This window comes from Scyliorhinus torazame, chromosome 2, assembly GCF_047496885.1.
Source record: "Scyliorhinus torazame isolate Kashiwa2021f chromosome 2, sScyTor2.1, whole genome shotgun sequence".
Taxonomy (NCBI): Eukaryota; Metazoa; Chordata; class Chondrichthyes; order Carcharhiniformes; family Scyliorhinidae; genus Scyliorhinus; species Scyliorhinus torazame.
The window spans coordinates 189,819,989-189,843,953 of record NC_092708.1 but is presented as its reverse complement, the minus strand read 5'-3'; the positions used below and the strand labels follow the sequence as shown (position 1 = coordinate 189,843,953).

Below are 23,965 nucleotides of genomic sequence, written 5' to 3'. Positions count from 1 at the left end.
TACACCAAGATCTCTCTGACTGTCAATACTCTTGAGGGTTCTACCATTCACTGTATATTCCCTACCTGCATTAGACCTTCTAAAATGCATTGCCTCACATTTGTCCGGATTAAACTCCATCTGCCATCTCTCCGCCCAAGTCTCCAAACAATCTAAACCCTGCTGTATCCTCTGACAGTCCTCATCGCTATCCGCAATTCCACCAACCTTTGTGTCGTCTGCAAACTTACTAATCAGACCAGTTACATTTTCCTCCAAATCATTTATATATACTACAAACAGCAAAGGTCCCAGCACTGATCCTTGCGGAACACCACTGGTCACAGCCCTCCAATTAGAAAAGCATCCTTCCATTGCTACTCTCTGCCTTCTATGACCTAGCCAGTTCTGTATCCACCTTGCCAGCTCACCCCTGATCCCATGTGACTTCACCTTTTGTACTAGTCTATCATGAGGGACTTTGTCAAAAGCCTTACTGAAGTCCATATAGACAACATCCACTGCCCTACCTGCATCAATCATCTTTGTGACCTCCTCGAAAAACTCTATCAAGTTAGTGAGACACGACCTCCCCTTCACAAAACCGTGCTGCCCCTCACTAATATGACCCCTTGCTTCCAAATGGGAGTAGATCCTGTCTCGAAGAATTCTCTCCAGTAATTTCCCTACCACTGAAGTAAGGCTCACCGGCCTGTAGTTCCCTGGATTATCCTTGCTACCCTTCTTAAACAAAGGAACAACATTGGCTGTTCTCCAGTCCTCCGGGACATCACCTGAAGACAGTGAGGATCCAAAGATTTCTGTCAAGGCCTCAGCAATTTCCTCTCTTGCCTCCTTCAGTATTCTGGGGTAGATCCCATCAGGCCCTCGGGACTTATCCACCTTAATATTTTTCAAGACATCCAACACTTTGTCTTTTTGGATCTCAATGTGACCCAGGCTATCTACACACCCTTCTCCAGACTCAACATCCACAATTCCTTCTCTTTGATGAATACTGATGCAAAGTATTCATTTAGTACCTCGCCCATTTCCTCTGGCTCCACACATAGATTCCCTTGCCTAGCCTTCAGTGGGCCAACCCTTTCCCTGGCTACCCTTTTGCTTTTTATGTACGTGTAAAAAGCCTTGGGATTTTCCTTAACCCTATTTGCCAATGACTTTTCATGACCCCTTCTAGCCCTCCTGACTCCTTGCTTTAGTTCCTTCCTACTTTCCTTATATTCCACACAGTCTTCATCTTCCCAGTCTTCAAGCCCTGACAAATGCCTCCTTTTTCTTTTTGATGAGGCCTACAATATCTCTTGTTATCCAAGGTTCCCGAAAATTGCCGTATTTATCCTTCTTCCTCACAGGAACATGCCGGTCCTGAATTCCTTTCAACTGACACTTGAAAGTCTCCCACATGTCAGATGTTGATTTACCCTCAAACATCCACCCCCAATCTATGTTCTTCAGTTCCCGCCTGTTATAATTAGCCTTCCCCCAATTTAGCACATTCACCCAAGGACCACTCTTATCCTTGTCCACCAGCACTTTAAAACTTACTGAATTGTGGTCACTGTTCCCGAAATGCTCCCCTACTGAAACTTCTACCACCTGGCCGAGCTCATTCCCCAATACCAGGTCCAGTACAGCCCCTTCCCTCGTTGGACTATCTACATATTGTTTTAAGAAGCCCTCCTGGATGCTCCTCACAAACTCTGCCCCGTCCAGGCCCCTAGCACTAAGTGAGTCCCAGTCAATATTGGGGAAGTTAAAGTCTCCCATCACAACAACCCTGTTTTTACTCTTTTCCAAAATCTGTCTACCTATCTACTCCTCTATCTCCCGCTGGATGTTGGGTGGCCTGTAGTAAACCCCCAACATTGTGACTGCACCCTTCTTTTTCCTGATCTCTACCCATATAGCCTTGCTGCCCTCTGAGGTGTCCTCCCGCAGTACAGCTGTGATATTCTCCCGAACCAGTAGTGCAACTCTTCCACCCCTTTTACACCCCCCTCTATCCCGCCTGAAACATCTAAATCCTGGAATGTTTAGCTGCCAATCCTGTCCTTCCCTCAACCAGGTCTCTGTAATGGCAACAACATCATAGTTCCAAGTACTAATCCAAGTTCTAAATTCATCTGCCTTACCTGTTATACTTCTTGCATTAAAACATATGCATTTCAGGCCACCAGTCCCGCTGTTTTCAGCAACATCTCCCTGTCTGCTCTTCCTCAGAGCCATAGTGGCCCTATTTCCTAGTTCTCCCTCAATTTTTAAAACTTCTGACCTATTGCTCCCGTGCCCACCCCCCTGCCATACTAGTTTAAACCCTCCCGTGTGACACTAGCAAACCTCGTGGCCAGGATATTTCTGCCTCTCCGGTTTAGATGCAACCCGTCCTTCTTATACAGGTCACACCTGCCCCGGAAGAGCTCCCAGTGGTCCAGATAACGGAAACCCTCCCTCCTACACCAGCTGTTTAGCCACGTGTTTAGCTGCTCTATCTTCCTATTTCTAGAACCACTGGCACGTGGCACAGGGAGTAATCCTGAGATTACAACCCTTGAGGTCCTGTCTTTTAACTTTCTGCCTAGCTTCCTGAACTGCTGTTGCAGGATCTCACGCCCCTTCCTGCCTATGTCGTTAGTACCAATATGTACAACGACCTCTGCCTGTTTGTCCTCCCCCTTCAGGATGCCCGCTACCCGTTCTGAGACATCCTGGACCCTGGCACCAGGGAGACAACATACCATCCTGGAGTCTCTTTCACGTCCACAGAAGCGCCTATCTGTGCCCCTGACTATAGAGTCCCCTATGACTATTGCTCTTCTGCGCTTTGACCCTCCCTGTTGAACATCAGAGCCAGCCGTGGTGCCACTGCTCTGGCTGCTGCTGTTTTCCCCTGAGAGGCTATTCCTCCCGACAGTATCCAAAGGGGTATACCTGTTCGAGGGGGGACAACCACAGGGGATTCCTGCACTGACTGCCTGCCCCTTCTGGTGGTCACCCATTTCTCTGCCTGTACCTTGGGTGTGACCACATTTATATAACTGCTATCTATGACGCTTTCTGCCACCTGCATGCTCCTAAGTGCATCCAACTGCTGCTCCAACTGAACCATGCGGTCTGTGAGGAGCTCCAGTTGGGTGCACTTTCTGCAGTTGAAGCCATCCGGGATGCTGGAAGCCTCCCGGACCTGCCACATCTCACAGTCAGACCACTGCACCCCTCTAATTGACATTGTGTTAATTAATTCATAAATTAAATTTGTAAGTTACTGTTAACTATATGTTTCCTAGCATTAGATTTCTACTATAAATGTGAAAGCTAAATACAGTACTCTCCGATCTCTGGCTTCGATACCCCTCTAAGTTATGATTAAGTAATTAATTAATTATGTTTAATTAGTTTAACAATGTAGGACAGGCATGTCCGTGCAAAAATGAAGACAGGCTTAGGGAACCTGGATGACAGGGGAAATTGAGACATTAGTCAAAAAGAAAATGGATTCATGCATAACGTCTATGCAACAAAAACGGTCAAAGCTTTTGAAGAATATAGGGGAAGTAGGAACAAACTCAAATGGGGAGTTAGGAGGGCTAAAAAACACCATGAAATGTCTTTGGCAAGCAGGGTCAAGGAAAGTCCCATGGCCTTTTATACATTTAGAAGGAGTAAGAGCTGGGGAACGAGTAGGCTAGCTCTAGGACAAAGATATGTGTGGAGGAAGTGGGTGAGATCCTTAATGAGTACTTTGCATCATCGGTATTCACCAAGGGGAGGGACATGATGGATGTTGAGGTTAGGGATGTGTGTGAATATTCTAGGTAGGACATGTCAGCATAATGAAGGAAGTGTTGGATATCTTAAAATGCGTTAAGAGCGATCGGGGCATTCATATCCATAGTTCCATGACAGTGGCAGTGCAGGTGGATAAGGTTGTCAAGAAGGCACACGGCATGCTTGCCTTCATCAGCTGGGGCATTGAGTACAAGAGTTGGCAGGTCATGTTACAATTGTATAAAATTTTAGTTAGGTCACATTTGGAATATTGCATGCAGTTCTGGTTGCCACACTACCAGAAGAACGTGGATGCTTTGGAGAGAGTGCAAAGAAGGTTTACCAGGATGTTGCCTGGTCTGGAGGGCGTTAGTATGAGGAGAGGTTGAATAAACTCTGATTGTTTTCGTTGGAAAGACAGACGCTGAGGGCACACTTGATTGAGGTCTACAAAATTACGAGAGGTATAGACAGGATGAATAGTCAGAAGCTTTTTCCCAGGGTGGAAGACCCAATTACAAGAAGGCACTGGTTCAAGGTGAGAGAGGGAAAGTTTAGGGGAGGTGTGCGTGGAAAGGTTTTCACCCAGAGGGTGGTGGGTGCCTGAAACATGTTGTCAGTGGAGGTGGAGGCAGGCACGATAGCAACGTTTACAATGTATCTTGATAGATACATGAACGGGCAGGGAATGGAGGATGCAGATCATTGGGCAATAAGTAGGTCTAAATAAGGGATCTGGATCGGCGCGGGCTTGGTGAGCCGAAGGGCCTGTTCCTGTGCTGTATTGTTCTTTGTGTACTGGACAGAGACTTGTGTAGAAGTAAGCATGGCGCTAGCTCATGGCTTAAGATCTACCCAAATTATATGTATTTGGTTTTGTGTTACTAATAAATAGTTAATGTTCAAACATACAAGCCTCTTCATAAAACCTACTGAACAGAACATAAATCACAGACTGCAAACTCTGGGCTTTTAGTTTTTCTGTTGGTTTCCCTTTTCCATTTGGGCTCCTCTAGAATAAACCCAAATAATGTAATACAGCATGTCTACTGTACAACAATTAAGGAACAGGCTTGATTTTAACTCTCAAGAGGGCAGTTGTTAACAGTTTAACCTGTTTCAATGGCAAGGGGGGAGGTGAGGACAATTATTTTTTATTGCAGCGCATTGCTGTGATCCAGGATGTACTGTCTGTGAGTGTGATAGAGACAGATTCACACAGCGAGTGGTTAGGATCTGGAATGTACTGTCTGAGAGTGTGGTGACGACAGATTCACACAGCGAGTGGTTAGGATCTGGAATGTACTGTCTGAGAGTGTGGTGGAGACAGATTCACACAGCGAGTGGTTAGGATCTGGAATGTACTGTCTGTGAGTGTGATAGAGACAGATTCACACAGCGAGTGGTTAGGATCTGGAATGTACTGTCTGAGAGTGTGGTGGAGACAGATTCACACAGCGAGTGGTTAGGATCTGGAATGTACTGTCTGAGAGTATGGTGGAGACAGATTCACACAGCGAGTGGTTAGGATCTGGAATGTACTGTCTGAGAGTATGGTGGAGACAGATTCACACAGTGAGTGGTTAGGATCTGGAATGTACTGTCTGTGAGTGTGGTGGAGGCAGATTCACACAGCGAGTGGTTAGGATCTGGAATGTACTGTCTGAGAGTATGGTGGAGACAGATTCACACAGTGAGTGGTTAGGATCTGGAATGTACTGTCTGTGAGTGTGATAGAGACAGATTCATACAGCGAGTGGTTAGGATCTGGAATGTACTGTCTGAGAGTGTGATGGAGGCAGATTCACACAGTGAGTGGTTAGGATCTGGAATGAACTGTCTGTGAGTGTGATAGAGACAGATTCACACAGCGAGTGGTTAGGGTCTGGAATGTACTGTCTGAGAGTGTGGTGGAGACAGATTCACACAGTGAGTGGTTAGGATCTGGAATGTACTGTCTGTGAGTGTGATAGAGACAGATTCACACAGCGAGTGGTTAGGACCTGAAATGTACTGTCTGTGAGTGTGATAGAGACAGATTCACACAGCGAGTGGTTAGGATCTGGAATGTACTGTCTGAGAGTGTGGTGGAGGCAGATTCACACAGCGAGTGGTTAGGATCTGGAATGTACTGTCTGAGAGTGTGATGGAGGCAGATTCACACAGTGAGTGGTTAGGATCTGGAATGAACTGTCTGTGAGTGTGATAGAGACAGATTCACACAGCGAGTGGTTAGGGTCTGGAATGTACTGTCTGAGAGTGTGGTAGAGACAGATTCACACAGCGAGTGGTTAGGATCTGGAATGTCCTGTCTGAGAGTGTGGTGGAGAGAGATTCACACAGCGAGTGGTTAGGATCTGGAATGTACTGTCTGAGAGTGTGATAGAGACAGATTCACACAGTGAGTGGTTAGGACCTGAAATGTACTGTCTGAGAGTGTGGTGGAGACAGATTCACCCAGTGAGTGGTTAGGATCTGGAATGTACTGTCTGAGAGTGTGGTGGAGACAGATTCACACAGTGAGCGGTTAGGATCCGGGATGTACTGTCTGAGAGTGTGATAGAGACAGATTCACACAGCGAGTGGTTAGGATCTGGAATGTACTGTCTGTGAGTGTGGTGGAGACAGATTCGCACAGCGAGTGGTTAGGATCTGGAATGAACTGTCTGAGAATGTGGTGGAGACAGATTCACATGGCGAGTGGTTAGGATCTGGAATGTACTGTCTGAGAGTGTGGTGGAGACAGATTCACACAGCGAGTGGTTAGGGTCTGGAATGTACTGTCTGTGAGTGTGATAGAGACAGATTCACACAGCGAGTGGTTAGGATCTGGAATGTACTGTCTGAGAGTGTGGTGGAGACAGATTCACACAGTGAGCGGTTAGGATCCGGGATGTACTGTCTGTGAGTGTGATAGAGACAGATTCACCCAGTGAGTGGTTAGGATCTGGAATGTACTGTCTGTGAGTGTGGTGGAGACAGATTCACATGGCGAGTGGTTAGGATCTGGAATGTACTGTCTGAGAGTGTGGTGGAGACAGATTCGCACAGCGAGTGGTTAGGATCTGGAATGTACTGTCTGTGAGTGTGGTGGAGACAGATTCGCACAGTGAGTGGTTAGGATCTGGAATGTACTGTCTGAGAGTATGGTGGAGACAGATTCACACAGCGAGTGGTTAGGATCTGGAATGTACTGTCTGAGAGTATGGTGGAGACAGATTCACACAGTGAGTGGTTAGGATCTGGAATGTACTGTGAGAGTGTAGTGGAGACAGATTCACACAGCGCGTGGTTAGGGTCTAGAATGTACTGTCTGTGAGTGTGATGGAGACAGATTCACACAGCGAGTCGTTGGAGACAGATTCACACAGCGAGTGGTTAGGGTCTGGAATGTACTGTCTGTGAGTGTGATGGAGACAGATTCACACAGCGAGTGGTTAGGATCTGGAATGTACTGTCTGAGTGTGTGTTGGTAACAGAGTCAAACTGAAGAGATGATTCTGTCTGTCATGATTAAGTGAAATTCATTGATATGAAAATTATTCAAGTTATGGAGGCTAAGTTGAAGGCACAGATTGAGGTCGACGAAAATCCGAGCTTGAAGCAACACCTGACTCATAGTGTACTAGTTTTCTCTGCACGTGTTCCGACACGTTGTTCCTTTGCTCATGAATGATTGACATTGTTTTGCTCATAAAAACCCTCAACCTGAATAAAACTGTTTTTCTCCCCAAAAGCCTGAAACATATTCACTGCAAGAGATGGAATCTGATGGGCGTGAGCTGTTTAAAAGCGAGGTGTGACTTTTATTATGAGCTACCACATTGAATTGATTTCTTAAATTCATTAACACAGCTCAAGCAATTCATCTGTTTTTATTGTGTTTAAAAATTGGATCCCATTTCTGATTGAAATCCTGAGCTGGGAGATTCAGAGGGTCTTTCAATGGAGGTTAGTCTGAAGGGCGGCTGTGAAAGGCTCTGGGAGACGGCTTGCGAACATCACTCAGGTTTACTGGCCAAGAGACAAAAATATTTGATACTGAATTCCACAATGGTCTCACTCGACCCTCCAAGTGTCTTTAGAAGCCTAGAGGGAGAGAAAATTAATCAAAGTTTAATCTACAGAATGAAACTCTATTCAACGTATCAAAAACAATGTGGCTCTGTACTGAAGTGCAGCCCATCGAACAGACAATAAATGGACTGGATCACAGCATCATACAGCATGAAGGGGACCATTCAACCCATCACACCCTTTGCAAGAGCTACAATTTATCCCACTACCCTGCTCTTTCATAACAGCCTCAAGCTACTTCCCCTTCAAGGTACACAAATGAAGGTTTTGTGGCACGGTGGGAAGTGTCCCTGGTGTCTGGGGCAGAACCTCCAGGTTTGAGTCCCACTCTTAGCATGCAATTCAGTGACCGCGTTGTGCCCAGCGCAGATCCAGGCAGGCCGAGTGAATAGCGGGAGAGGATAAAATCAAGATTTGCGCCAGGTGCAAAGCATTTTGCGATTAACCTGGCCCGCTCATGATGACGAGTTCCGGATCTCATCCAAAAATTATGAGAATATCATTAACCCTCATTTGCATTCATTTCAATCTCATTAACGAGATTGAAGTTGAATGCAGCGACCTCCCAGGAATTACCCGACTCCCCAGTGGGAATCACGAAGGCACCGTTTAGTACTCCTGATCAAAAACGTGTATCTGGCGCAATGGCTGGAGGGGGAGTAAGGAGCCATTTCTATTTACCGGCTTACAGCTCAAGGGTTCTGGTGCTGCTGCCCCATTCTCGGGAAGGGGACCCCTGGGCGTTGGGCTTGGTCAGGGGGATTTTTTTTTTGATTGATTTATTTATTGTCACATAGGTCTTCAGGCGTCTGTACCTACTGCCTGATGGAAGGGTCTGGAAGAAGGCAAGCCTGGGTGGGAGGGGTTTCTGATAATGCTGTCTGCCTTCCTGAGGCAGCGAGAGGTGTATATTTAGCATTCCACGCCGTTGAGGAAATGCTTTTGCAGATTGCTGATGCTTTTGTAGCTGGTGTGGCAGTACTGCATGTAACTGCATGTCACTGCATGTCACTGCAGGTTAAACACGCTGGAAGTCAAGGATGTTCAACTGCATCTTGAGCACCAGTGAAATATGCAGATGCCAGGAATTGAATCCGGTGAGATTGGGCCGTGTGGGAAGGCCTGCATAGAAGCATACATAGAAAATAGAAGCAGGGGGAGGCCATTAGGCCCCTCAAGCCTGCTCTGCCATTCATTATGATCATCGAGTTCAATACCCTGATCCCGCCTTTCCCCCATACCATTTGATCCCTTTAGCCTCAAGAGCTATATCTAATTCCTTCTTGAAATTAGACAATGTTTTGGCCTCAACTACTTTCTGTAGTAGTGAATTCCACAGATTCACCACTCTCTGGGTGAAGAAATTGCTCCTCACCTCAGTCCTAAAAGGTTTATCCCTTATCCTCAAACTATGACCCCTAGTCTTGGACTCCCCCGCCTTCGGGAACATTCTTTCTGAATCTACCCTGTCTAATCCTGTTTCTATGCGATTGCCCCTCACTCTTCTAAACTCCAATGAATATAATTCTAACCAATTTAGTCCCACTATCCCAGGAATCAGCCTGGTAAACCTTCGCTGCACTTCCTCCATAGCAAGAACATCCTTTCTCAATTAAGGAGACCAAAACTGCACACAATACTCCAGGTGTGGCCTCACCAATGCCTTATACAATTGTAATAAAACATCTGTATTCCTATTCGCAAATCCTGTGGCTATGAAGGCCAGTTTACCATTTGGTTTCTTTACTGCCTGCTATACCTGAGCACTTACTTTCAGCCACTGATGCACGAGGACACCAAGGTCTTGCTGAGTATCCACCATTCAAATAATAATCTGTCTTCTGTCATGTGAGAGTACCTTTAAGACATGGATGTTTAAGCAATGGACCTTTAAGAAAACAGTGATGTCAGAGAGTGGGTGGGGCTGAGGTCAGGTCAGCCATTTTGCAGGTTTTGTTTGAAAAGAGCTGGGTGTGTGTCTGTGTTTTGCGGTGAGCTGGATATCTGCCATGAAAGACTATCTCTGGATCATTTGGGTGATTTAAAGTAAAGCCTTTAACCTGATGTGATTTTGTTTAAAGGTGTCAAGTCTCTTGGAAGTTTGAAGGAACATTTTAAGGAATTATTTACTGTTACAATATTTTCTGAGTTATCTTTGAAGTAAGGGATGTTAAGAGATCCAATGTTTATTTAAGATGTTAAGTTGAGTTCATGGAATAAACAGTGTTTTGTGTTTAAAATCCCACGTGTCCATAATTGTAATCCCACACCTAGGGAACAAGCCGTGTGCTAGGAAAAGCAACAAATCCATTAAAAGGAGAGGTTGGTTGAACTCCATGATACATTTTGGGGTTCTGAAAACGCCTCGCCCATAACACTTCCTATTATTGCTATCAAAGTGGATAACCTCACATTTACCCATGTTTTACTGCCATGCATATGCCCACTCACTCAGCCTGTCCAAATCCCACTGAAGCATCTCTGCATCCTCCTCACAGCTCACCCAACTTTGTATCATCTGCAAATTTGGAAATACTACATTTAGTTCCCTCACCCAAATCATTAGTATATAATGTGAACAGTTGGGGTCCTCGCACAGATCCGGCCAGCATCCCACTGGTCACTGCCTGCCATTCTTAAAAAGGCCCATTTATTCCAACATTTTGCTTCCTGTCTGCTAACCAGCTGTCTATCTATCTCAATACACTACCCGCAATCCCATGCACTTTAACTTTACCTAGTAATCGGCCTGCACAGCAGCGGCTCCTAGATGGAGAATGGCACTGATACATGGATCAAGTCACACTTTGATAGACAGATCATTTCTACGACAAAGTTCCAGAAATGATAACACATTCTCAAGCTTATCCTCCATTTCTCTTGAGGAACCTGTGAGGGTGATATGGTGGCCAGGATTCTCCAGTCGCCGACGTCAAAATCGCGTTCGGCAATCGGCCGGAGAATACTCGATTCCGACTAAATCGGGGGGGGGGGCGCCGCTTTCGTGATATTCCGTCCCCCTCCAAAGGACGCCACGCCACGTATTGACGTCCTCAGGCCATTGCCTGAGGCCCGCCCCCCCCCCGCTGCTCCGTCCCCAACCAACCGAGTTCCCGATGGGGTGGGTCTCATGGTCTCACCCGCCAGGAACTCAGCGTGGCAGCTGCGGACTCAGTCCAGCACCGCCACAGTCAGGGGAGGACCGATCCGCGGGCAGGGGGGGACGGGACATTATTCGGGACTGGGGGCACTGTTGGGGGGTGGTCCGGGGCATGCGAGCAGGCCGAAGGGGGACATTATTTCGCGGGCCGGGTCCGCGAGCAGCCTCCCCCATGTAGCACGGCACGGCCGCTGCAAGCCGCCGCCGTGAGCATGAACGGCCTCAGACCCGGCAATTCTCCGGGGCGTATCGGCAGCTAGAGCCGGGTGCTCTACGCTGCCGTCATGCTCGCCCCCAGCAAAACGGGGAATCGGTGGCCGTTTTGCGCCATTTTGTCTGGCATTCCCACGCCGGCGTGGGGACAATAGCCCCAGAACCGGAGAATCCAGCCCCATGTGTTTGTTTTATTTGTGAGAATTAGCTGAGATAGCTTTGTGTTGGTACCAATATGGAACGGTGATGTTTCCTTGTTGTTTAATGGTTAGTGTGACATATGGAATGTTATTTAGTTGATTTTCAAATCAAAGTTACTGTTGACCGTTTAAGAAACAAAATATTCTCAAGTGGCTTCTCGAGGGTACACATGCCATGATTTAGAGGATGATTAATGCATTGCATGTCCAGCAAGCTTTGGCGCCTGAACAGTGTGCCTGAACTCTTAAGTGTCAGCACCACAGAGGCAGCTGTCAACAACACTAATAATAATAATAATCTTTATTATTGTCACAACTAGGCTTACATTAACACTGCAATGACATTACTGTGAAAATCCCCTGGTGGCCACACTACGGCGCCTGTTCGGGTACACAGAGGGAGGATTCAGAATGTCCAAATTACCTAACAGCACATAGAACATACTGTACAGAAGGAGGCCATTCAGCCCATTGAGTCTGCACCGACCCACTTTACGCCCTCACTTCCACCCTACCCCGTAACCCCTACTAACCTTTTTTGGGCACTAAGGGCAATTTAGCATGTCCAATCCACCTAACACGCACGTCTTTGGACTGTGGGCGGAAACCGGAGCACCCGGAGGAAACCCACACAGGCACAGGGTGAATGTGCAGACTCCGCACAGGCAGTGACCCAAACGAGGAATCTAACCTGCGCTAACCACTGGACTACCACGCCGGCCTCATCAGATTGTACATGTGGTCAGTGAGAGGGAAGGGCCGTTTTGTCTGACAGGAACTCACTTGAGACAGGTCATCTGGGTGAAGGAGCAGTGAATGGATCCTCGCCTCTCAGGCGCAGGTCAACATCGCTGTTGGTGACTGCCCACTCCGCAGGCAGCCCCGTGATTTCCAGAGCCCGTTCCTCATAAGCGATGAGAGCTTATAAATCTCTGTGATTCCTCCCAGTCTTGGCCCTTGTCCGGGGACAAAGAGATGTACTGTGAGCTGCACATTTGATGGATCACGGGGCCCGCAGCACAGCTGGACATAAAGGGGTTGTTCTGTGGATGCCAAGGGATACTGAGCAACAAGGGATGTGGGGAGGGTGTGAGGTGTCAGCCAGTGGATTGGTGGGGGGGGGGGGGGGGGGGGAGGTGGTGGAAAGGAGAGGGGGGGGTTTGAGAATTTGAGGGGTGGCAGGCAGGACTGATGCCAGGAGAGACGTGGTAACTTTTCATTGCAGCTCGTTGGAGGTCGTTGGTCTTCTTCCGACATTGGATGGCGTCCTCCTGGTCATGCTGCCGCACTGCCAGCCACTGCCTCCCTGGCAGCATTACTAACCCTGCTGCTGGTTCACTGAGCCCCCAGCAGGGGAACAGGATGCCTCATCTCTTGTCCACAGTGTGAAGAAGCCTGGACAGTTCAGCATCCCCAAAGTGAGAAGCAGGAAAGTGCGCTGCCATGCTTGTATGTTTACTGGGAGTGAGTGGTGAGGGAGCATTTAAAAGCAGCTCCCCCTTGTTAGCGGCAAGAAGCTGAGGCGCGAGTCGGTCGAATCAGGCGGCGAGGGAGCGAGTAATGTTGAGAATCTCATATAGGCTCATTTATGGCACTAAGTGCCATTGCATATGTACCACAAACTAGCCAACGCGGCTGTCGGGAAACTCCCCGGCAAGCATTTATCCAATTCTCCTTTGGAAGCTCCAAATGAATCTGCTTCCACCATCCTTTTAGACAGCGCAATCTGGATCGTAACCCATTTGGTTATCAAACAACTTGCTCCCGTACCAGCCTCCCCGAACAGGCGCCGGAATGTGGCGACTAGGGGCTCTTCACAGTAACTTCATTTGAAGCCTACTTGTGACAATAAGCGATTTTCATTTCATTTTTTCATTTTCATGTCACCCAGCAACCAAAAAATGTCTAAGTGTCATTTTGGGCGGGTGTGGCAGCCTGTTTGCCACCGGCTTTTTGGGTGAGATCCACACCGATACCCAACCACACTTCCTATCGGTCGCAGTGCACCCTAAAAGCAGTGCGGCATGGCTGGTAAGTGCAGGGAAATCCCTCTTCCAGGGTCTAATGGTTTAGCACAGTGGGCTAGACAGCTGATTTGTGATGCAGAACAAGGCCAGCAGCGCGGGTTCAATACCCGTACCACCTTACCCGAACAGGTGCCAGAATGTGGCGACTAGGGGCTTTTCACAGTAACTACATACTTGTGACAATAAACGGTTATTATTATTATTATTATTATTAATGCAATCTCAACAGATGTTGCGAGTGAATCCCACTAATTGTGGGCAGGATCACTTTCTGGCAAATCATATTAGAGTGAAACAGCTAATCTCAATCTAAAATGCATTCCCGAGGTGTACACAAGGCATGGGATCTGACCCCATCGCCTTGGAGACCTTGGGCAGGCGCCATTCAGTGATGGAACCCACAAGCGGGACCAGATGGAACAGCACTTGTGGAGGTTTCCCAGGGTATCGGAAGCCCCCAGGTGAATCCCCTCTGGGTACGGTGGCACCCTGGCACTGCCTGTGCCACCTGGGCACCCTGGCACTGCCATCTGGATGCCAGCTTGGCACTGCCCAGGTGGCACTGGCAAGGGCACTGCCAGGGTGCCAGATTGGCACTACCAAGGTGCAATGTTTTGGTTGGCAATTTTTCCGTGACGGGGATTGGGCCCAGGGGTGCCCTGCGCGGGTGTGGCGTTCACCGAGGACCCCCTTATCGCAGAGATGGGGCTTAGGGGTGTTTCGGGGATCATGTCGGGGCGGGGGGGGGTCATGAAATCAAGATGGCATTTATAAATGGCATCCCATTCTGTCCCTGCATGGAGGAGCTCCGGCAGCAGAACTCCTCAGTGCAGAAAAGGGGACTCGCGCGGCCTTGGCCGCGTGTTCCCTGTTGAGGACCCAAACTACCCGAATGGCCATTCGATAACATAGCGTTTCCTGGCGTGCCGAGCGTCAGAAAATATCTAGCTAATCATACGCGCTATGGGACTCTGTTCCATTCAGATAGATCGCACCCTTAATCATTTTTTCGGGTCCTGGGGAGTTTCTCCCTGAACAAGCCCACACTTCAAAATGTTTTTATCACTGGGAACTCACCAGTCAGACCGGCACCTCAGTGATCGAGCTGCCATTTTGAAAGGATGCCCAATCTCTAAATGATTTTGAAGATCCCCCACCCATGAACAATGTCACCTTCCGCACATATGGGTATTATCCCACACCCCCTAAGTGAGGACACCCGCTATGGGGCCGCTGAGGGGCCCCCCTTTTCAGCCCCCCCCCCCCCCCCACCCCGCCTCCTCCGCTTTCAGGACCTCCATTCTTAACCCTCCCCAACCTTTATGTGACCCTTCATACCCACCCTTCACCCTGCTACCCTTCATAAGCCCCCTCATCCCCCTTTAATGGGTATGGGGGTATGGCCCCCCTCAGCCCTAACCCTGAGCAGTGCCACCTTGCAGTGCAAGGGGGCCACCCTGCCCTGTCCATGACCACCCAGAGGTTTCCAATGGCCTGGGAAACCCCATGAATGTCATTAGATCTGGTCCAGATTGGTGTGGACCAATACCATCCGGCGCCTGGTTCAGGCTTCGCTGGGGAGGTGTTAGTTCTCAGGCGCTGGGAGAATGCAGTGCAGACATATTTAAATGAGCTGTACGGATGAAGATTAATCTTCATCCGTGAAGATTAATTGTGTTGTCGAAGGGCGAGATCCAGATCACGACATCTCTCAGGGTCCGATGAATCTCAAGCGTTGTGAATCTGGCGAGAGACCTCATCGCGTCTCCAAGTCGGGTGTGTCGAGAGCGGTAAATCACACCCCTTCACCTTCTCTACGGAGAACAAGCCCAGCATCTCCAGTCCCTCCAGGTAACTGATTCCACTCACTCCAACTTCTATTCCAGTAAATCTCCTCTATCCACCCCCAAAGCCTCGGACGTCCTTCCTCAAGCATGAACTGAGCACAGTAAAGCAGCCAAGTGATTTAGAATGGGTCAGCATAATTTTCTTACCCTTATACTGTACACCTCTATTTATAAAAAAACAGGATTCCGATGCTCTTTCAACAACTCTCTCAATTTGCCCTGTCACCTTCAAAGTTTTATGTACAGAAACCCACAGAGCTCTTGATTCCTGTAAACCCCTTAAAACAGTACCAATTAATCCTTGACCTTATTCACTGATATTCTGAACAGATAGAACATTAAGATTCAGATAGTTACAACACTGTTCAGTTACATTGTAAGTTGTACAACTCTCACTATCAACTCTTAATACATTTAAAATGTAGGGTCCTGAAATTCTGTCTGGTTACAGTGCCCAAGGTGACAGAGAAGCTGTACTTTATATTCATGCACAGGGTGTGGACAGCACTCGCAAGGCCAGCGTTTATTGCCCATTCCTAATTGCCCTTTAGAGGGTGGCGGTGAGGGGGACTTCCGGTTGCAGCTATGCCTAGGTAGATCGCACGTTCGGCAGCTCCCGCCAGGAACGGACTTTTGGGCTCTTCAGGGGGGCCCCAACGGCAATTGTTCGACAGCTTCCAGTGTGGGAAGGTGACAGCAAGGTCCCCCCGACATTATATGGATTGGACCAGGAATGGAGCGGTTAAAAAAGCGATCCTGGTGCAGCAGAAAGTGCGAGGGAGGAAAAGCAAGATGGTGGCGGGTGGAGACCAAGCAGCGTGGGCGCAGTGGTCGCAGGAGCAGCAGGAGTTTCTTAAACGCTGCTTTGAGGAGCTGAGGACAGAAATGCTGGCGCCAATGAAGGCGGTGATTGAGAAGCTTGTGGAGACCCAGAAGGCCCAAAGGGCGGCGATCCGGGAGGTGCGGCAAAAAGCCTCGGAGAACGAGGATGTGATCTTGGGCCTGGTGGTGAAGGTGGAGGTGCAGCACAAGAGGTGGGCGGAAAAATTCGAGGACCTGGAGAATCGGTCGAGGAAGAAGAATTTTCGGATTCTGGGTCTCCCTGAAGGAGTGGAGGGGCCCGATGCCGGGGCATATATGAACACGATGCTCAATTCGCTGATGGGCGCGGGAGCCTTCCCGTGGCCTCTGGAGCTGGATGGGGCTCATCGGGTCCTGGCAAGGAGACCAAAAGCCAACGAGCCACCAAGGGCTGTAGTGGTGAGGTTCCACCGCTTTATGGACAGAAAGTGTGTCCTGAGATGGGCCAAAAAAGAGCGGAGCAGCAGGTGGGAGAACACGGAGGCCCAAATTTACCAGGACTGGAGTGCGGAGGTGGCTAAGAAGAGGACTGGTTTTAACCGGGCTAAGGCAGTGCTCCATCGGAAGGGGGTGAAGTTCGGGATGCTGCAACCAGCGCGATTGTGGCTCACGTTCCAAGATCGGCACCACTATTTTGAAACGCCTGATGAGGCATGGAACTTTATCCAGACTGAAAAGTTGGACTCAAACTAAGGGTTCGTCGTGGGGGGATGTTTACTGTGTTTACTGCGTTTGGGGAATGTTCTTTTTGTTTTGGTGCTGGGTGGGGTTGGGTGAATGGATTTGATGTGGGGGCTGTGGGAGAGTGTGGGCGTCAGTGTTGGAGGGGCAGGGCCCCGCGGAGGAAGAGGGGGGGTCGAGGCCCAGGGATGGGGAGTTGGGGTAAGGCCGCAAAAAGGAGCTGCGCCAGAGGGGGCGGGGCCGGCTCAGGAAAGCGCGGGCTTTTTCCCGCGTTAGGGAAGGATGGGGGCGGGGCCAGGAGGGGGGGGCGGTGCTGGAGAGGAGCTCACACTGACTGCCAAGGGGTGGGGGGATTCTCACACTGGGGGGTCGACGGAATGGCGAGAGAGGCCGGGGTCAGCAGGAGTCAGCTGACTTACGGGAGTGTCATGGGGGGAGCAAAATGGCTAGATGAGGATCTAGCGGGGGGGGAGGGGGGGGTGGGGGGAAATGGGTTGCTGCTGCATTGGCCAAAGGGGAGCTGGAAGTAGGAGACATAGTCGGGGTGGGAGTCCACCGCCTGGGGGACTGGAGGGTTGGGAGGCGCGGGCACGTGGCTGGCCTAGAAAAGGTGATGGCTAGTCGGCGGGGTGGGGGGGGGGGGGGGGGGCGAGTAGCCCCCCGATCCGGCTGATAACTTGGAATGTGAGGGGCCTGAACGGGCCGGTCAAGAGGGCCCGGGTGTTCGCGCACTTAAAGGGACTGAAGGCAGACATGGTTATGCTCCAGGAGACACATCTGAAGGTGGCAGATCAGGTTAGGCTGAGAAAGGGATGGGTAGGGCAGGTCTTTCATTCAGGACTGGATGCGAAGAACAGAGGGGTTGCAATACTGGTGGGGAAGCGGATGTCGTTCGAGGCACTGAATATTGTAGTGGACAATGGAGGTCGATGTGTGATGGTGAGCGGTAGGTTGCAGGGGGTGCGGGTGGTACTGGTGAACGTATATGCCCCGAATTGGGATGATGCCGGATTTATGAAACGCATGTTGGGTCGGATTCCGGATCTGGAGGTAGGGAGCTTGATAATGGGGGGGGGGGACTTCAACACGGTGCTAGATCCAGCACTGGACCGGTCTAGGTCCAGGACGGGTAAGAGGCCGGCTGCGGCCAAGGTGCTCAGGGGGTTTATGGACCAGATGGGGGGAGTGGATCAATGGAGGTTTGCCAGGCCACTGGCCAGGGAATTTTCCTTCTTTTATCACGTCCATAGAGCCTACTCCCGGATAGATATTTTCATTTTGAGTAGGGAGCTAATCCCAAAAGGGGAGGGAACGGAATATTCGGCCATAGCCATCTCGGACCACGTCCCGCATTGGGTGGAGCTGGAGTTGGGGGAGGAGAGGGACCAGCGCCTGCTGTGGCGCCTCGATGTGGGACTGTTGGCGGATGAGGGGGTGTGCGGGCGGGTGCGGGGGTGTATTGAAAGATATTTGGAGGCCAACGACAACGGGGAGGTGCAGGTGGGGGTAGTCTGGGAGGCATTGAAGGCGGTGGTCAGGGGAGAGCTAATCTCCATTAGGGCCCACAGGGAGAAGAGAGAGGGAGGGAGAGGAAGAGGTTGGTGGGGGAGATTTTAAGGATGGACAGGAGGTATGCAGAGGCCCCCGAGGATGAGCTACTAGGGAGCGATGGAACCTCCAGGCGGAATTCGACCTGTTGACCACGGGGAAAGCAGAGGCACGATGGAGGAAAGCGCAGGGGGCGACGTATGAGTATGGGGAGAAGGCGAGTCGGATGCTGGCACATCAGCTTCGTAAGAGGGAGGCAGCGAGGGAGATTGGTGGAGTTAGGGATAGCGGGGGGAATACGGTGTGGAGTGCAGTGAGAATAAACAAGGTATTTAGGGACTTCTATGGGGATCTGTACAGGTCTAAGCCCCCAGCGGGGGAGGAGGGGATCCGACGATTCTTAGATCAGCTGAGGTTCCCGAGGGTGGAGGAGGAAGAGGTGGCTGGTTTGGGGACACCGATTGGGCTGGAGGTGCTGGTTAAAGGATTGGGGAGCATGCAGGCGGAGAAGGCCCCAGGGCCAGATGGGTTCCCGGTTGAATTTTACAGGAAATACGTGGACCTGCTGGGCCCATTGCGAGTAAGGACTTTTAATAAGGCGAGACCTTGCCCCCGACAATGTCCAGGGCGCTGATTTCTTTGATCTTGAAGCGGGACAAGGATCCATTGCAATGTGGGTCGTATAGACCGATCTCGCTCCTCAATGTTGACGCTAAGTTGCTGGCGAAGGTGCTGGCTACGAGAATTGAGGACTGTGTCCCGGGGGTGATTCATGAGGACCAGACGGGATTTGTGAAGGGTAGGCAGCTGAATACAAATGTGCGGAGGCTCCTCAATGTGATTATGATGCCCTCGGTGGAGGGGGAAGCGGAGGTAGTGGCAGCTATGGACGCGGAGAAGGCCTTTGATCAGGTGGAGTGGGAGTATCTTTGGGAAGTGGTGTGGAGGTTTGGGTTCGGGGAGGGGTTCATCAGGTGGGTCAGGCTGCTATATAGAGCCCCGGTGGCGAGTGTGGCTATGAACCGGCGGAGGTCGGAGTACTTTCGGCTGTACCAGGGGACGAGGCAGTGGTGCCCCTTATCCCCCTTGCTGTTTGCACTGGCAATTGAGCCGCTGGCCATGGCACTGAGGGAGTCCAGGAAATGGAGGGGACTGGTCCGGGGGGGAGGGGAGAACCGGGTGTCGTTGTATGCCGATGACCTGTTGTTGTATGTTGCGGATCCAGTGGAGGGGATGGCGGAGGTCATGCGGATCCTTGGGGAGTGTGGGGACTTTTCGGGGTATAAACTCAACGTAGGGAAGAGTGAGCTCTTTGTGGTGCACTCAGGGAACCAGGGAAGGGGGATAGACGAGCTACCGCTGAAGAGGGCGGAAAAGAGCTTTCGGTACCTAGGGATCCAAGTAGCTAGGAGTTGGGGGGCCCTGCACAAGCTCAATTTGACGTGGTTTGTGAAGCAGATGGAGGAGGATTTTGTGAGGCGGCAGGTGAGGGAATTCCCGCTGCTTCCGGCACGTGGGTTCAGGACAGGGTGATTTCGGGTGTATGGGTTGGAGAAGGCAAGGTTTCGGCAATTTACCAGGAGCTGAAGGAAGAGGAGGAGGCCTCGGTGGAGGAGTTAAAGGGCAAGTGGGAGGAGGAGCTTGGGGAGGAGATAGATGAGGGTCTGTGGGCTGATGCCCTGAGTAGGGTTAATTCTTCCTCCTCTTGCGCCAGGCTCAGCCTAATACAGTTCAAAGTTACTCGCAGAGCGCATATGACAGGGGCGAGGTTGAGTAGGTTCTTTGGGGTGGAGGACAGATGTGGGAGGTGCTCGGGGAGCCCGGCAAACCACGTCCATATGTTCTGGTCGTGCCCGGCGCTGGATGGGTTTTGGAGGGGTGTTGCGAGGACTATGTCCAAGGTGGTGAACGCCCGGGTCAAGCCGAGCTGGGGATTGGCATTATTTGGGCTATCGGACGAGCCGGGAGAGCAGGAGGCGAAAGAGGCCGGTATTCTGGCCTTTGCGTCCCTGGTAGCCCGGTGGAGGATTTTGCTACTATGGAAAGATGCGAAGCCCCCTAATGTGGAAACTTGGATCAATGACATGGCAGGGTTCATCAAGCTGGAGAGGATAAAGTTTGCCTTGCGAGGGTCTGTGCAGGGGTTCCTCAGGTGGTGGCAACCGTTCCTAGACTATCTCGCGGAGCGTTAGGAGCAGGTCAGCAGCAGCAGCAGCCCAGGGGCGGGGGGGGGTCTTTTGGGGTGGCGTTTGGGTGAAGGTGTTTTTTTCCCCCTATTTGTGTTTTTAAATGTTGAATGGGAGGTTATTGAATATGGGGGTAATCCAATGTATGATTTCTGATTGTTATGTCCTTGTTTCTTTCTTTTGTTGGGGGGGGGGGGGGGTTTGTTGAAAATTTGTTGAAAAACTTGAATAAATATATATCTATTTTTTAAAAGAGGCGGTGAACCGCCTTCTTGAACCGCTGCAGTCTCTATGGTGTAGGTACATCCACAGTGCTGTTAGGGAGGGAGTTCCAGGATTCTGACTCAGCGGCAGTGAAGGAACGGCCGATATATTTCCAAGTCAGGATGGTGAGTGACTTGGAGGGGGACCTTCAGGTGGTGGTGTTCCCAGGTATCTGCTGCCCTTGTCCTTCCAGGTGGACATGGGTTTGTAAATTGATGGTTCAGTCAAGGTGACTGTGTGAAGTCTGCACGTTCTCCCCGTGTGTGCGTGGGTTTCCTCCGGGTGCTCTGGTTTCCTCCCACAATCCAAAGATATGCAGGTTAGGTGGATTGGCCATGATAAATTGCCCTTTTGTGTCCAAACGTTTAGGTGGGGTTACAGGGTTACGGGGATGGGGGTGGAGGCGTGGGCTTAAGTAGGATGCTCTTTCCAAGAGCCGGTGCAGACTTGATGGGCCAAATGGTCTTCTTCTGCACTGTAAATTCTATGAAAACGTGACGGTTTGGGGGATGAAGTCTGTTAAAACTGAAGATATTACAGCTGATCAAAGGAGGTTTTGCTGTGGAACATACTTTGTAACAGAGGAAAGGAAAGTTTAAAAAGCAGATGTTCAAAAAATACTTCAGAATTTAAGACGGGTTGGCCTTTAAGTGTAATTATTATCGGTCTCATTTTATGTCTAATGTCTCTAAAATTCAATAAGTGCCTCTGAAATTTACCATCTTGTATCTTCATTATCAGTTATCTGTATATAATTTGCCAGATTACCTATTTGATCAAACGTATCTGTCAGTCCCCAGAATTTAACTGTCTGCTCATCTGACCAGTTCCCTCAGCCTTTCCGAATCTGAGTCATTCACATGAATAAGGGGCCACAGGCCCTGTGGGCCAGCCTCTGCGAGTCACTGGGAGCCCTTAGCTAACCTGGTCCAATTAAACATTAGTAGACAGATCGGCAGAAAGGGTGTGGTTTTCATAGAGTTTTGTACCTTTGTTCAGTTTTTTCCAATGTGGCTTTAGCGTTTTCCGGATCATCCTTCAGGTATGATTTATATAAAATCGAGGAATTCAGATACCCAATGAACCACGAAATAGGTTTCTTCAGCTTAATATAAATGTCTTCAGCTCTGTGTCAAAGAACATATTGTTACTGTAGGAATTAAACACTCATGTAGGACTTTGATCAATTGGGTTTCCCTGGAGGGGTTGGTGTACTATACAAAGTTTATTCCACAAAGGGTTAATTTGGGACTGAGTTGCATCATCACCCAGACAGTGATGTAAAGGAACATATGACACGCACTGAGTATATGGTTGGACAGACCAGTGTCTAGAAGCAAGCATGGAGACAGCTCCTAGCTTGGACTTTTTATTGCACCTATGCGTATAGTTTATAGCAGAGACCAGGTCGAGGCGGAGAACCAATAATGCAGCTCGCATTCGGGTTGAAGAAACGGAGTGAAAAAAACAACTGTGGCATCACAGGAAACTGGTAAGTTGATTGACCAGTAAATGGTTGATGTAAGCGACAGCATGTTAATAGCTAGCTTAGGACATGGGTGTTACAGCATATCTATAAATATAAACAAGTAAAACTTTAAAATAAATAGTACAGTAAAATTCCTAAAACACATACCTATGTAATTAAGGAACGTATAACTTAATACTCACTATTCATAAGCATATTACATTGTAGCACACAAAGGAATTATTCTAAGTTAGTTAAATTAATTTAACTTAATTAACTAAATAAGTAACAGTGGCAGGACAGGTGTTTTGCAGCTGTGGAATGTGGGAGTTTCTGCATACTCGGACTATCCAGGATAATGCAGAAACCATAAGCAGCTGAAGGAATTCCATATCAGGATTATCGATCTGGAGGCTGAACTGCGGACACTGACCAACAGGGGGATAGATAGGAGATTCTGTGGGAACGAGAGAGACTTGCGGTTGGTGTGTTGCCTCCCAGTTGCCAGGGTCCGCGATGTCTCGGATCATGTTTTCGCGATCCTTAAGGGAGAGGGGGAGCAGCCCTAAGTCGTGGTCCACATAGATACCAACGACATAGGTAGGAAAAGGGATAGGGATGTAAGGCAGGAATTCAGGGAGCAAGGGTGGAAACTTAGATCTAGGACAAACAGAGTTATTATCTCTGGGTTGTTACCCATGCCACGTGCTGGCGAGACGAGGAATAGGGAGAGAGAGGAGTTGAACACGTGGCTACAGGGATGGTGCAGGAGGGAGGGTTTCAGATTCCTAGATAATTGGGGCTCATTCTGGGAGAGGTGGGACCTCTACAAAAGGGATGGTCTACACCTGGACCAGAGGGGTACCAATATCCTGGGGGGTAAATTTGCTAATGCTCTTCGGGAGGGTTTAAACTAGTTCAGCAGGGGAAGCTAGGGAGGAGATTGCTGAGCCTATGGCTTTGATCTTTAAGTCATCTTTGTCTACAGGAATAGTGCCAGACGACTGGAGGATAGCAAATGTTGTCCCCTTGTTCAAGAAGGGGAGTAGAGACAACCCCGGTAACTATAGACCAGTGGGCCTTACTTCTGTTATGGGCAAAGTCTTGGGAAGGTTTATAAGAGATAGGATGTATAATCATCTGGAAAGGAATAATTTGATTAGAGATAGTCAACACGGTTTTGTGAAGGGTAGGTCGTGCCTCACAAACTTTCTTGAGTTCTTTGAGAAGGTGACCAAGCAGGTGGATGAGGGTAAAGCAGTTGATGTGGTGTATATGGAGTTCAGTAAAGCGTTTGATAAGGTTCCCCACAGTATGCAGAAAATACGGGGCCATGGGATTCAGGGTGATTTAGCAGTTTGGATCAGAAATTGGCTAGCTGGAAGAAGACAAAGGGTGGTGGCTGATGGGAAATGTTCAGCCTGGAGTTCAGTTACTAGTGGTGTACCACAAGGATCTGTTTTGGAGCCACTGCTGTTTGTCATTTTTATAAATGACCTGGAGGAGGGCGTAGAAGGATGGGTGAGTAAATTTGCAGATGACATTAAAGTCGGTGGAGTTGTGGACAGTGCGGAAGGATGTTACAAGTTACAGAGGGAAATAGATAAGCTGCAGAGCTGGGCTGAGAGGTGTCAAATGGAGTTTAATGCAGAAAAGTGTGAGGTG

The 23,965-nt window shown here is 49.4% G+C and overlaps 1 protein-coding gene across 1 annotated transcript in view; it reads right to left on the bottom strand.

Annotated features, from left to right (window-relative positions):
- Window positions 1–7,618: 7,618 nt before the first annotated feature.
- Window positions 7,619–23,965, bottom strand: part of LOC140394390 (putative methyltransferase DDB_G0268948) — a 129,853-nt gene continuing 113,506 nt past the window's right edge. Inside the window, exons 5-6 of the mRNA XM_072481626.1 lie at window positions 21,822–21,959; window positions 7,619–7,857 (exon numbers count right to left, since the gene is read on the bottom strand). Coding sequence (XP_072337727.1) covers window positions 7,770–7,857; window positions 21,822–21,959 — 226 coding nt within the window. The 3' untranslated portion in view covers window positions 7,619–7,769. The remainder of the gene's footprint in view (window positions 7,858–21,821; window positions 21,960–23,965) is intronic.